Consider the following 11,292-nt stretch of genomic DNA (forward strand, 5'->3'; position numbering starts at 1 on the left):
AAATTGCCTCTCCCGGCAGGCCCATTTGCATAAATCCTCGAGCTCCTCCAAATACGATTGGCGCGGCGTGTGCGCACTGCATCAATCCTGATGATTTGGTAATAATAGTTAAATCGGTACTAAATGGTTCCTTCAATTAAGACAGAGGCAAAAAATTAATCTCAGGGCTTTATGTCACAAAACATTAGCAAACGCGGAGAAGGTTACAGGGAGGGGAGTTCGCGTAGGCTGCTGCGGACGGGGAGGGGATGCACCATATGGCTGGGGGGCCTCCCCAGGCTGTCCCTCCGCCCTGCCCAGGTGTCACCCGGCGGGGGCTCCAGGGGCCTCCCTTTGAGGACCAGCCAGAACTGTAGGGGCTGCTGGCTAAGACCAGGGCCTGGCAGGGGGCCCTGTTGGGGAGCCCCTGGCGAAGCTGCCCCATGCTTTGCTCGAGCCCGCCTGGCGCCAAGCCCCTGCCTGACCCTGGAAGCCCCATCCTGGTGCTTGCATTGTGGCCACTTTCTCCACTGACCTGAGAAAACAGGCCCTGGCTGGACGAGGAAGGAAGCCAAGGCCAGGGCCCTCCCTTCCTAAGGATCGGGGTTCCCTCCCGCCCTCTCCCCATCTCAGGCTCCTGCCCACTCTCCATCCCTCTGGGGGGCCCCTGCCCTTCAGTAGCTGCTGACAGTTGGACCCAGGCAGGAAGTGGGAGGGCCGAGGCCTGGGGGCCAAGCATGGTTCCGGGCCGGCTTCCTGCCTGGCCTCTCTGGGCAGGAAGGTAAAAGTTGACGTCTGGCCGCACAAGGCCAGGGCCGGGCCAGGGCCCTCAGCCTCCATCTGTGACTCATTTTCATTAATGCTATGTGGGTAAGGGAGGGAGTAGGTGAGAGGCCTAGCCCCCAGCCCCTGTCTGGCAAAGGACCGGCAGCCAAGCTCCCAGCCTCACACCTGTGGGACACAGGGAAACAGGCTCAGAGTCAGCAGCTTCCAGGGCCCCATCTGGGAGCTGGGGGGGGGGGGGTGCAGAGTTTCTCCTTTGAGACGGAGAATTGAGGGCAGGGGACAAAGCTCTGAGGGGTCTGAGCCCAGCACTGGGGGTCCCTGGGGGCTAGGAGGCAGAGCCTGGGCACGAGTTTCTCTGGCCGCTGTCCCCCACATCCTCTTCCTGGCGGTGGCAAAGATGCTCGGGGTGGATCCCTTTCTCAGGGGCCTCTCCTGATGCCCTTTTTGTTCCTAACTGAGGTAGCTGCTGGCCTTTGCACTCACTAAGTGACCTCAGTGAGTGCAAAGGCCAGCATGATCCCACCCCAGCCTTGCACAGAGGCACAATTTAAAGCATCCCCATTTTCCAGGTAGATAGACTGAGGCCACAGCCCAGGTCACACAGTGGCCCAGCTGGCCACAGAGCCCTGGCCCCCAAGCAGTGGGCTGCCCCTCCCCAGTCAGTGGGCAGAGGGGGCTAGCTAGGTAGCGGGGGCCGGGGGGCTCAGCACTGGCTTGGCCCCCCTGGCCTCCCAGCAGCTCTGTGTGCTTAGAGGAGACTGGCCCAGGGGCACAGCCTTGGCCAGGAAAGAAGCAGGGCCCTTACAGGGGCAAGTGGGTCTCCCAGACATGCAGCTGCACCACACGACCCACCGCGGTGCCCTGGCTGCTGCCACAGGGACTGTCTCGGGGACAAGGCCCAGGTGCGCAGGTGTGACCCGCGCCCCCCGTGCTCCCAGGGCAGTGCGGTCCAGCCTGAGCCTGCTGTGCACCGAGCTGCGGGGCGGCGATGATGAGCCCTCGAAGAAGCGAGGCCGGCTGGAGAAGGGCACCTACGTGGGCCTGCAACCCGCATCTGCGGTGAGTCCCACAGCAGCCTCACCCTCAAGCCCGGGGGCAGGATGTCAGATGGACAGGACAGGGGGCAGGCGGTAGACCAGCCCCAGGCCAAACACTGCCACCCCGCCCTGCCCCGTGTCACCATCCGGCTGGGGCCCCACTGCTCAGATGAGCAGACAAGGTCCGGCGAGCTTCGTGTGCGTCACACAGAGGCGAGCCTGTGAGGCTGCAGGTGTGACCCGGGCTGGTTATGCTCCACGACCCCTCGCTCTCCTCTGCTCACTCCAGCGGGAGGAAAGCAACACACAGTCATCACAGGTCACAGGAGGGAGGGCTCACGATGTCCACCATGTCAGGTGCATACCTGGTGTAGTGGGTGGACCGAGGGCACTGCCCCTCCCTTGGGACAGGCTTCCCCAGGGGTGCCAGCACCCCATTCCTTCTCAGTACAGTGGGTGCCTCCCACCCCTCACCTATTCTAGGGTCCTGGGAGGGACAGGTGAGAGGTGGGTCTGAGTCTGTTGTCACTTTGCCTGTCCCTCCCGGAGCAGGAGGCTGGTCCCTCTCTCTAGGACATGACACACACCTGGGCCCTTGGCCACCCTCCGCCAAGCTGAGTAGGCTGGGCCGTCCGGGGAGGCTGTGCCATGGGGGACAGGACAGGCACAAGCTTAGGCTCCAGTGGGCAGGCCCTGTGCCCCGGGGCCAGATTCCCTCTCGGGCATTTTGGAGGGCAAGGCCAGCGAAGTGTCACCTTCCAGGCCCAGCGCTGGCAGAGGGGAGGCCGAAGGCCGCAGGGCCGTGGCTCAGGGCGGGGGACCCGGTGACTGCAGCCTCCACCTGCCCGTTTACTACAGGAGAAGGTTCGGTGCAAGAAGAGCAGCGGTCAGGGCGACCTGGCATCTGCAGTGGCCCACAAGGTGGCCCAGCTGAAGCCGAAGGTCAAGAGCAAGGGGCTGCCCACCAGCCTCAGCCCCTTCCGGCGGAAGGAGGCCACCCCAGGGGGTCGCATCCGGAAGAAGCTGTCGCGAGCCAAGAGCGCCAAGGTGTCTGGGGCAGCCCGGCACCCACAGCCAGATGGTGGTGCTGCTGGCAGGGAGACACCTAAGTTCCCAGCCCAGCCGGCAGCGGCCACAACACATGAGGCAGGCAAGTTGTCGGTCTGAGCTGCACAGCCAGGACCTCCACGGTCACTGGAGGCTGGGGGAGTGGGTGGGCAGGAGCTGGGACAGCCATCAGAGCCTGGTCAGGGCTCATTGCGTATGCCGGACACAGGGAGAAGCTCTCACTGGCCCAGGATGGGTTCTCCGTGCCCCACCCCCACACGGGGGGGGCCACAGGGAGAAAAGAGGCTGCTGGATGCATCCTGGAAAGAGGGGCTAAAAATAGCCCTTCTGCCCGCTCCAGCCTGCCTTCCTGCAGCGTCCGGCCCAGTGACCTGGAGGGGTTATCTGGCCCCCAGCAAACACACATGTCCAGAAACAGGAGCCTGGAAAAATAGATGCTTCCTCCCTGCCAGCCCCTGCCCCCTCCCCCAGGTCCCGACTGAGAAAGAACAAAGGGAGGGAAGAGGAAGCAGGAAACAGGAGGGCATCTGGCAGGGGGACGAGGGAGGGGAAGGGGCTGCCCTGGGGAAGGGGGTCCCCAGCCCTGCAAGGCGGGTGCTCCACTGCCCAGCGCATAAGAAAGGAAAACTGAGGCAGAAAAAGGGAGGTCAGAGGCAGCCCCTTCTCCTTTCTGGTCCAAACACCCTCACCTGGACACCTGGCCCAGGTGCCTGCCCTCGAAGCAGCCCCGGGATGACAGTGACGGGCTCCACTCAGCCCCCAGCACATCCGCCCCCCCGAACCCACCCCAAAATGGCACTGCTCTGGTGCCAAATCACCTGGACCACCCGCCTCTCCCCAGGCAGCGGCTCGGACAGTGAAAACTGCGAGGGTCTGTTGGAAACAGAGGCACCTCCCAAGGACCCCGGGCTGGCACTGCACGCTGGGGCCCGCGTGGCCGTGCTGGGGCCCTCGCCCTCCTCCGTGGTCAAGATGGAGGCCAACCAGAAGGCCAAGAAGAAGAAGGAGAGGCAGGGCTTGCTAGGTACCCAGGGGGTGAAGGCGGGCTGGGGCAGGCCTGGCCGACGAGGGCCCCAGCAGGCAGCTGGGGCTCCTGCAACGGCTTCCCTCCCTCCCTCCCCAGGGGCCTGCCGCCTGTCCAGCCCCGAGAGTGAGGTCAAGGTCAAGAGGAGGACGGTGAAGGCCAAGGTGGGCGGCAAGCTGGAGCGGGCCCCGGGGCGCAGGCCCCCAGGTGGGCCTGGCAAGAAGAAAGCCAAGGGCAAGGCCAAGGGCAGCCTGCGGGCAGAGCCGGGGGCCACACCCGGCAGGGAAGCCCTCTGCAGCCCCACCCGGGCCTTCACCTGCCACGAGGAGGGCAGCAGGCTGGCCAGTGAGCGCCTCAAGAGAGCCACGCGCAAGAGCACGGTGCTCCAGCCAGGGCTGCGGGTGAGGGCCAGCGGGCACCCCAGGGTCCTGGGCCCAGCAGGGTGGGTGCCAGATGTGAAGGGCCTTCGGGGACATTTACTCCACTCTTTCTCTCCACTTGCTACACCAAGTCACACTCTGGGACTCCTATTCAGGGTCACACTCAGGGTCGGCCTGAGTCACACCATGGTCAGGCTGGGGGCAGGAAGGCTGGTGCCACCCTCACCTCAGCCCCTCCCCTCCGACAGCGGAAGAACGGGGCCCTGTCCATCGCCCTGTCGCCCCGCAACGCCAAGGCCATCCTGGGGAGGGGCAGGAAAGCGGGCAAGGTGAAAACCAAGGCTGCCGGCAAACAGGTAGCATCCCCACCCCGACCTTGGGACCCAGCCAGCCCTGACCTCTCCTGCCCCTCCCAAGAGAGCTGACACTTCTGACCCCCCAGGGCAAGGGCCGGGCGGTGAGCCGGCTGCTGGAGAGCTTCGCAGTGGAGGACGACTTTGAGTTTGAAGACAGCAGCAGCCTCTCAGAGGAGGAGGAGGCCAGGGGCCCCCTGAGCGCCGAGCAGAGCGCCGCCTTGGGTGAGCGGCCAGGAGGGGATGCCGAGCGTCTGGGGCCAGCAGTGGGCGGAGAGGGGCCAGGTGCTGACACCTCCATCTCCCCAGCACGCTCGTGCACCATCCACAAGGAGGACCTACAGGACGGGCTGCCCGTGCTCATCCCCAAAGAGGACAGTCTGCTATACGCAGGCAGCGTCAGGACCCTGCAGCCCCCCGACATGTAAGGCCTGGGCGTGCACAGGGAGGGGTGTGGGCTGAGGCCTGAGCGGGAGGTGGTGGATGCGCAGGCCTGTCTCATGCTCCCCCACCCATGCCCCTCAGCTACAGCATCGTCATCGAGGGTGAGAGAGGCAACCGGCAGAGGATCTACTCACTGGAGCAGCTGCTGCAGGAGGCGGTGAGGGGACAGCCCCCGCTCGGCTCACCACCCCAGGGAGGTGGACCTGGCTGCGCCCAGCCCCTCCCGGGCACCCCTTGGCCAGCCCCGCCCACTCACGGCCGCCGCCCCCACTGGTCCCGCAGGTTCTTGATGTCCGGCCACAGTCCAGCAGGTACCTCCCGCCCGGCACGAGGGTCTGTGCCTACTGGAGCCAGAAGTCCCGCTGCCTGTACCCAGGCAGCGTAGTGCGAGGTAAGCCCCGCCCAAGGACCCCCAGGGAGGCCCATCAGCCCCTCCCCTTAGGCGAAGCTGAAGATGAGAGACCCGAGTGCCAGGGAGGAGACCCTGTCTCTCAAGGAGGGCCTCCCGCCAGCCCTGCTTCCCAAGCTGGAGCGGGTCAGACAGAGCAGATGATAACATCAGCTCCCTGGTCGCCAGGAAAAGGCGAGGGGGGACCTGGGGTGAGGACAGGGTGGAGCCTCTGGCTGTCCAGAAGGCCTAGCAGAGAAGGGGCCCCAGAGCCCCAGACCTGGGGGTTATAAACTGGTCACCTGGGCACCAGCTTTCCTGGGGTAAATCCTTCTGCCCCCTCCCCCAGGCACAGGACGCGGGGACCCTGCGGTCTGACAGGTCGGGGGCAGGGGGGCGGGCGGGCCTCAACCAGGCATGTGTTTGCACACATGCGCGTGTGCGTAGGGAGAGGTCGGGGCCCCACGTCCCTGTGAGTGTGCCCTGGGATGCGGGTGATGGATGGCGGTAATATTGCCTCTCCGGCCGCACTCCAGGAGGTGGAGGGGAGGCAGGCTGCTCCCAGCTGCCATGGCAGCTCCAAGGTCAAATGTGATCAGGGAGCAGAATATCCCAGCGTCATCTGTCAGGCGCTACGGAGCCCATCCTGTCATCCTCCCGTCCCGGCCACCCGGCCACCAGGGAGAACCCCGTGGGCCCCGAGCAGAGGGCCCCGTGCTCAGGTGGGCCCTGTCTCCAGGCGCCTCCAGTGATGAGGAAGACGACCTGGACTCCGTGGTGGTGGAGTTTGACGATGGGGACACCGGCCACATTGCTGTCTCCAACATCAGGCTGCTGCCTCCGGACTTCAAGATCCAGTGTGAGCCCCAGGGCCCTCCAGCGTGGGGTCCTTACCTTTCTGGGTCGGCCCCTATGGCTGGAGTCGGGCTGACAGTCTCCCAAGGAGGGAGCAAGGGGAGGCGGTCACCCTGGCAGCACGGCGCTGAGGCCACTGGTCCACTCTGCAGGCACAGAGCCCTCGCCAGCCCTGCTGGTGTCCAGCGGCTGCCGAAGGACCAAGAAATCTTCCTGCGAGGCGCCCCCACCTGGTGAGGCCGCCGCTCCCAGCCTGTCTCCCAAGGCACACGATGGCCCTGAAGCCTCAAAGACCCCCGGGAAGAAATCCGCAGGCAAAGACAAAGCTGGTACTCGCGGGACTGCGGGGACCTCGGGTGGGGAGGCACCCTCGGGAGTGGGGGGCCAGAAGGGGCGGGCAGGTAGTTCCTCTGACTCTCCCTGGCCTCTCCCCAGGCAAAGCGGAGCTCCTGGCCTCTGGTACCAAGCCCTCCACGGGGGCCTCAGACCACTTCCTGGGCCGCCGGGGCAGCCCGCTGCTGAGCTGGTCCGCGGTGGCGCAGACCAAGCGGAAGGCGGTGGCCACGGCCGCAGCAGGTGGCAAGGGGCCGGGCGTGCTGCAGAACCTCTTCCAACTCAACGGCAGCGCCAGGAAGCTGCGGGCCCGCGAGGCGCTCTTCCCCGTCCACAGCGTGGCTGCTCCCGTGTTTGGCAACGGCTTCCGCGCCGACTCCTTCAGCAGCCTGGCCAGCTCCTATGCTCCCTTTGTCGGCGGGGCCGGGCCCGGCCTGCCCGGGGGTGCCCACAAGCTGCTGCGGGCCAAGAAGGCCGAGCGGGCGGAGGCCGAGAAGGGCGGGCGGCGGCGGGCGGGCGGCGAGTTCCTGGTCAAGCTGGACCATGAGGGCGTGACCTCCCCCAAGAGCAAGAACTGCAAGGCGCTGCACGCGGGTGACAAGGATGTGGGGCCCAGGCCAGGGAGGCCCCTGCCCGGCCCCAGCTATGGGCACCCGGCCCTTGTGGGCAAGGACAGGAAGGGGCGGTCGCCTGTCCACCCGCTGCCCATGGGGCTGGCGCTGCGCAAGTTCGCAGGCCAGGCCGAGTACCCGCTGCCCTGCGACAGTGACTGCCACAGCTCCTACTCGGACGAGGAGGAGGACGGGCCTGGCCTGGCCCCCGGCGTGCCCTCCCGCTTCCTCGCCCGCCTTTCCGTGTCCTCCTCCTCCTCGGGCTCATCCACCTCCTCCTCCTCTGGCTCCCTGTCCACCTCCAGCCTCTGCTCCTCGGATGACGAGGGCTCCTCCTACAGCTCAGACGAGGAGGACCCAGCCCTGCTGCTGCAGACCTGCCTCACCCACCCGGTGCCCGCCCTCCTGGCCCAGCCCGAGGCCCTGCGCTCCAAGGGGGCTGGCCCACACCCGCACGCCCAGCGCTGCTTCCTGTCCAGGGCCACGGTGGCCGGTGGGGGCGTGGGCGCGGGCCCCAGCAGTGGCAGACCCAGGCTCAAGCGCAAGGAGGCCCTGAGCTTCTCCAAAGCCAAAGAGCTGTCCCGGAGGCAGCGGCTGCCCTCCGTGGAAAACCGGCCAAAGATCTCAGCCTTCCTGCCTGCCCGGCAGCTCTGGAAGTGGTCGGGGAACCCCACACAGGTAGGTGGGCCCGACCATGCACACTTACACACAAGACACACCATCTTTCTCTCCTACACACTCCCTGCGTCTGTCTCTGTCATTCTGTCCTGTGTCCCCTGCCCGCCGCCTGTCCCCGAGGCTCCTGTCCTCACTGCCCTCTGCCCCTGGCTGTCTCCTACAGAGACGCGGCATGAAGGGGAAGGCCAGGAAGCTGTTCTACAAGGCCATCGTCCGGGGCAAGGAGACGCTTCGCATCGGGGACTGTGCCGTCTTCCTGTCAGCTGGGCGGCCCAACCTGCCCTACATCGGCCGCATTGAGAGCATGTGGGAGTCGTGGGGCAGCAACATGGTGGTGAAGGTCAAGTGGTTCTACCACCCAGAGGAGACCAAGCTGGGGAAGCGGCAGAGCGACGGGAAGGTGGGGACCGGGGTGGGGCAGGGGGTCCGGGGGTAATGGGCAGGCTCAGAGTGGGGGGCCTGGGAAGGGGTATCTCAGCAACTGGCACCAGCAGCCAGAAGGGGAGTGGTCATCTATGGACATCCCTCGCCCCCGGTTCCCACACCTCAAGGCCTCCCGGCCCAAGGGTGCCGTGGGCCCCACAGAGAGTAACACAGCTGAGGACTCAGGCCCCAGAGCCAGGCCACCTGGATCCCTCCCCAGCTGGGCCTTTGTGGCTCCCCACGCAATGGGTGACAGTTTCACCTTGTGGGGGGCTGTGGCCCACAGCAGCCTGTGGCACCTGCCCTCAGCAGCCCATGTCCCCCACCACGGGCCTGCTGATCCCTGCCTCCCAAGGTCAACCCAAGATAGAAAATGCCCCCAGCTCACTCTCCAGTCTTCCCTGAGAACCATGTTTGCAGACGGTGCAGAAACAAGTGTTTCTCCAATTCTGCCAGCCTGCTGGGGGTCCGGGCGCAGACCCCGGCCACACAGTTAAGAGCTTACCCAGAACTGAGGGTCCTGGGTCAGGTGGGGTCCGCTGGCCAAGGCCAGACCTGACGCCGAGCGCTCCTCGCCCCCTTCCCCAGCAGAACGCACTGTACCAGTCCTGCCACGAGGATGAGAACGACGTGCAGACCATCTCCCACAAGTGCCAGGTAGTGGGGCGCGAGCAGTATGAGCAGATGACACGGAGCCGCAAGTGCCAGGACCGGCGGGACCTCTACTACCTGGCGGGCACCTACGACCCCACCACCGGGCGCCTGGTGACGGCCGATGGTGTGCCCATCCTGTGCTGAGCCTGCACAGACCGGCTGCAGGTGACCCACCTGCCCCGCCATGCCCAGTGCCAGAGCCACAGGGACGTGAGGACATGAGGACCCAGCCCCATGCCTCCGAGCGGGAGGCTGGCCCACACCTCGGAGGGGCAGGTCTGAGCAAATATGCAAACCCACCAAGGCAAGATCCAGGCTTTTTTATTATTTTCCCTGGAAGGAGAGAGAGCTTTTGGGCATCAGAACCCAGTTCATCCGTCTGCTGCGGAGGGTCGGCTGTGCCCCGACTGGGACCTACCGGCCCTCTCTGTTTTCCCACATCGGCAGTTCACGAGAGATTAGAATCCAAGCCATATTTTCCCTAGTACCTCCGACTGTCTCCCACCAGGGAAAGCAGAAATCAGGTGTGTTGTCTATTTATTTCTCTATGTAAATATTGTATTTCTGCGGGAAAGTTTTATGGAAAAAAAGCCGAAAAGGATTTTTTTTTCCTCACATGCGTAACGAGGGTATGCGTGCGTGAGTGTGTGTGTGTGTCTGTGTGTGTGTGTGTGTGTGTGTGTGTGTGTGTGTGTGTAGAGATTTTGTTCTTGGGGGGGGGGTGGGTTTCTTTGAAAATGCACTGTTTTCCTCAGCCTAGCTGAGTTCCAACTGGGGCGTCTGTGACGACAGAGGCAGCTGGGGGTGGGGGCAGGGGGGCCGGAGGGCACAGGAGAGGTCAGACAGGACCCTAGGTTACACCTGTTGATATCTTGGGGGGACTGTCTAAGATGGAAGTCACACTCAAGTTTATTTCCTTTTAATTCATCTCCTGGGAAAAAAAGGATTGGGGGGCGGGCTTGATGATAAGGGTCCCTCGGGGAGAGAAGGGATGCCAGAGCAGGCTCCCCAGCCCGAGAGTGTGACGGCAGCCATATGTGTATCTTACCTCTGTTTAAAACAAAGCAAAAATGAACAAATATTTTAAACTATCGATAAGAAAAAATGATGTTTTGATTTTATTTCCTGAATGTTCCAAGTTATTTCTGATTTCCGTCTCAATGGCCAGCTTGTCCAGCCTTCACTCAGAGCAAGGAAGGAACTGGCCCCCGCCAACTCATGTGGAGGTTTCTGGGACTTTTCTGCGGCCATTTGGCAGGGCCGCTGGCCTGGCAGGGTAGTGCTTGGGGCACAGAGCAGGGTTCCATCCTGCCTACAACCCAGCCTCAGGTGCACGGAGCAGCCCTCTGCCCAGCGCCCTGGCTACCGTTGTGCCGTGTGGGTGTCCCAGACCCTCAGCACCACCCCCGTAACCCTGGAGAACTCATCACACCTCCACTTCTCCTGAGGCCAAGAGGGACAAGCAGGGCAAGCCAGACCCGTGGCCCAGCAGCCCTTGTCCCCGAAAATACGCACTGAGGGCCACGTGCTCCCATGTCTCACCATGCTAAGTCTCCCCTAGCCACAATGGGAGCCCCAGGAAGGCCTCCCAAGTTAGCCACTGCTCCTTAGGACGGGCTCTTGTGTGACCCACAGGCACAGGCCAGGTACCTGGGAAATAAGGGATGTCAGTGGGTGCCCGGGCCCCTTTTTCTTTCCAACCAGGAAATCACCCCTCCCCCGCTCCTGGTGGCTCCACGGGAAGTATAGGGACATGGAGGGATTCCCCTGCACCGCAGCTTTCTTCTCCCACCCCAACTCTCCACTTTGTCTCGGCTCGAGTGCAATATTTCATTCTGGTGGTCGTCCTGGAGAGGCGGCTGAGGTCCTGCTGGCGGCTGGGGAAGTGGCAAGATGCTGTGGGGCGACGCGGCCAGTGCCAAGGCGTGTGTGGGGAAGCCCCAACCACAGAAATTAGAACCTGAGGCTACTTCCAACCCCAAGCACCGAGGCAGGAGCGAACGAACAGGCAGCCTTTTCTTGGCCTCCCGCCCTCCCATGGGTTCTTCTCCCTAGTCCATGGACTTTTGTCCTTTGCTTTTCTCTTCCCATCCCCCTCTGTCCGTGCGCGTGCGGACAGCGCGGCCCTTCCCACCATGGTTAAACCTGGCAAAAGCACGACTCTTGTACATGTGTAAACTAAGAGGACGGTTGAATTGTTTTTCAATGTAAACACTAAAAACAAACAAAAAAAATACAAAGGTTTTATGAACAGCAAACTCTATGTAAAGGCATTTTAG

The 11,292-nt window shown here is 63.8% G+C and overlaps 1 protein-coding gene across 1 annotated transcript in view; it reads left to right on the forward strand.

Annotated features, from left to right (window-relative positions):
- Window positions 1–9,638, forward strand: part of BAHCC1 (BAH domain and coiled-coil containing 1) — a 58,559-nt gene extending 48,921 nt beyond the window's left edge. Inside the window, exons 15-28 of the mRNA XM_059996345.2 lie at window positions 1,704–1,824; window positions 2,661–2,956; window positions 3,716–3,894; window positions 3,994–4,295; window positions 4,523–4,630; window positions 4,717–4,852; window positions 4,937–5,051; window positions 5,153–5,228; window positions 5,354–5,462; window positions 6,199–6,318; window positions 6,467–6,643; window positions 6,750–7,936; window positions 8,100–8,336; window positions 8,951–9,638. Of these exons, the coding sequence (XP_059852328.1) occupies window positions 1,704–1,824; window positions 2,661–2,956; window positions 3,716–3,894; window positions 3,994–4,295; window positions 4,523–4,630; window positions 4,717–4,852; window positions 4,937–5,051; window positions 5,153–5,228; window positions 5,354–5,462; window positions 6,199–6,318; window positions 6,467–6,643; window positions 6,750–7,936; window positions 8,100–8,336; window positions 8,951–9,157 (3,370 nt within the window). The 3' untranslated portion in view covers window positions 9,158–9,638. The remainder of the gene's footprint in view (window positions 1–1,703; window positions 1,825–2,660; window positions 2,957–3,715; window positions 3,895–3,993; window positions 4,296–4,522; window positions 4,631–4,716; window positions 4,853–4,936; window positions 5,052–5,152; window positions 5,229–5,353; window positions 5,463–6,198; window positions 6,319–6,466; window positions 6,644–6,749; window positions 7,937–8,099; window positions 8,337–8,950) is intronic.
- Window positions 9,639–11,292: the final 1,654 nt, after the last annotated feature.

The sequence above is a fragment of the Delphinus delphis genome, chromosome 19 (genome assembly GCF_949987515.2).
Source record: "Delphinus delphis chromosome 19, mDelDel1.2, whole genome shotgun sequence".
Lineage (NCBI taxonomy): Eukaryota > Metazoa > Chordata > Mammalia > Artiodactyla > Delphinidae > Delphinus > Delphinus delphis.